At 38.3% G+C, this 1,741-nt stretch overlaps 1 protein-coding gene across 1 annotated transcript; it reads right to left on the bottom strand.

Moving 5' to 3' along the window:
* Window positions 1–96: 96 nt before the first annotated feature.
* Window positions 97–1,480, bottom strand: LOC109341967 (splicing factor U2af large subunit B-like; the record flags this gene model as incomplete). Its single annotated transcript, XM_019579936.1, has 4 exons — window positions 974–1,480; window positions 748–883; window positions 430–497; window positions 97–206 (listed from the first exon to the last, which is right to left on the bottom strand). Coding segments are annotated over exons 1-4 (806 nt in total), but the record flags the coding sequence as incomplete, so codon positions are not given.
* Between the last annotated feature and the right edge of the window lie 261 nt (window positions 1,481–1,741).

Below are 1,741 nucleotides of genomic sequence, written 5' to 3'. Positions count from 1 at the left end.
TATAGAATGCAATAAATTTTGCAGATTGAAAGCAAAACACATCATAAGAATTTGCCCACAAGTTAATGTTTTATTTTTCCATTAGTAATTGCTGACAGATCCTCAAATATATTAGCAGAAAAAGAGAAAACCGCCACAAACAAGAAAGTTATAACTGAAAGGACAGCAGAATTTTCAGAAGCATNATCAACGTACTCCAAAAACACCTGCAATTATAGCCACAATTTATAGAATGCAATAAATTTTGCAGATTGAAAGCAAAACACATCATCATAAGAATTTGCCCACAAGTTAATGTTTTATTTTTTCATTAGTAATTGCTGACAGATCCTCAAATATATTAGCAGAAAAAGAGAAAACCGCCACAAACAAGAAAGTTATAACTGAAAGGACAGCAGAATTTTCAGAAGCATAGACCAAAGACCGCACCTTTCCAACTCCAGGGGCCACTTCACCATCTGGTCGTGGGCGAGGGATCACCACATTCACCAAAGTACCTGCAGATTTTGGAAACCAGAGCGAAGTGAAATACGCAAATAAGTTGTAAAAATATGTAATTAAACAAGTGCATGTAGGGAAACTGAAAGACAAGAAAGTTATGGAGGCTTCAGCCTGTAAGTTAGGTTTGAGTCGTTATAGTAGAATGTGGGGACTACAAACGGCTGTAAAACAAAGTACATAGGAGAAAATTGAAATCAATTTCTTATAATTTGTAGTGGAAGACAAGCAAACTAAATCCGAAATTACCAAATTTGGAGCACTCCTGTCTCATATCATCAAGAATCTCGTCGTAGTCCTCATCATCTTTGAGTTCATCAGCAGCAACTGCATGAGTTAAGCAAACCACCTTTGTTGCCACTAATGCTGGTTGTAACATAAGTTTCTACAGAAATCCAAAGTATATAGCAATTAGACTGTTAAAACATGCACAACAGATCTAGGCAAAAAAAGTTTAAGTGACAATCCCCTCAACCTGCAGAGCAATCTGCTGCTGTGCGTGCATTAAAATGCTCTCTTGCTCAGGTTTAGGCTGCACCAGGCTTGAACCTTGATTAGCTCGTCTAACAGTCAGAGTCTTATCTCCCATTTTTATTCCATTGAGAGCTGCACATGCAATATCTGTAACTGCAAGGTCTTGGTAAACACAAAATGCATAGCCCTTCGAGTTTCCAGTTTCTCTGTCTTTCACCAAATCAAAACCCCTTAGAGGACCAAATGTCTCTAAAAGCTCCCTGATCTGTGTTTCAGTGAAGTAATAAGGAAGTCCACCCACAAAAATCCGATCAGGCCCATCAAGTCCACCAGCCGACCCAGGTGTTAAGCCAACAGCACCCAGGTTGAGGTTTGGGTTAGGTTGGCTTGGGCCTAAGGTAGCAGCTAGAGAAGGATTATAATCAGTAGGTCTCCTAACCTTAACAGGTGCCCCCTGGATTTGAAATAAAATATAATTAATTTGGATTGGCATAAATCGATGTACTTGCATTCTTGCAAAAAAACTACTATGAACTCCAAGGGGGTTGCTAGTTTCGGGTATTTGGTTTTCAAATGGCTATTTTCAAAACAAAACATTTGGCGGAAAAAGAACTAAATTATTTTATTAACTCGTTTTCAAAACAACTTCATCTCAGTTTGAAAACACAACCTTTTTCTTTATTCTAGTATTTGGATTTAAAAATAACCTAACTGGGCCATCACCAGTTCACCACTATGGGTGGCGATGAAAGTGGTCCATACATGGAGA

The sequence above is a fragment of the Lupinus angustifolius genome, unplaced genomic scaffold (genome assembly GCF_001865875.1).
Source record: "Lupinus angustifolius cultivar Tanjil unplaced genomic scaffold, LupAngTanjil_v1.0 Scaffold_1192, whole genome shotgun sequence".
NCBI lineage: Eukaryota > Viridiplantae > Streptophyta > Magnoliopsida > Fabales > Fabaceae > Lupinus > Lupinus angustifolius.
The sequence above is the reverse complement of the archived record's forward strand: the minus strand, read 5'-3'. Positions and strand labels throughout refer to the sequence as shown.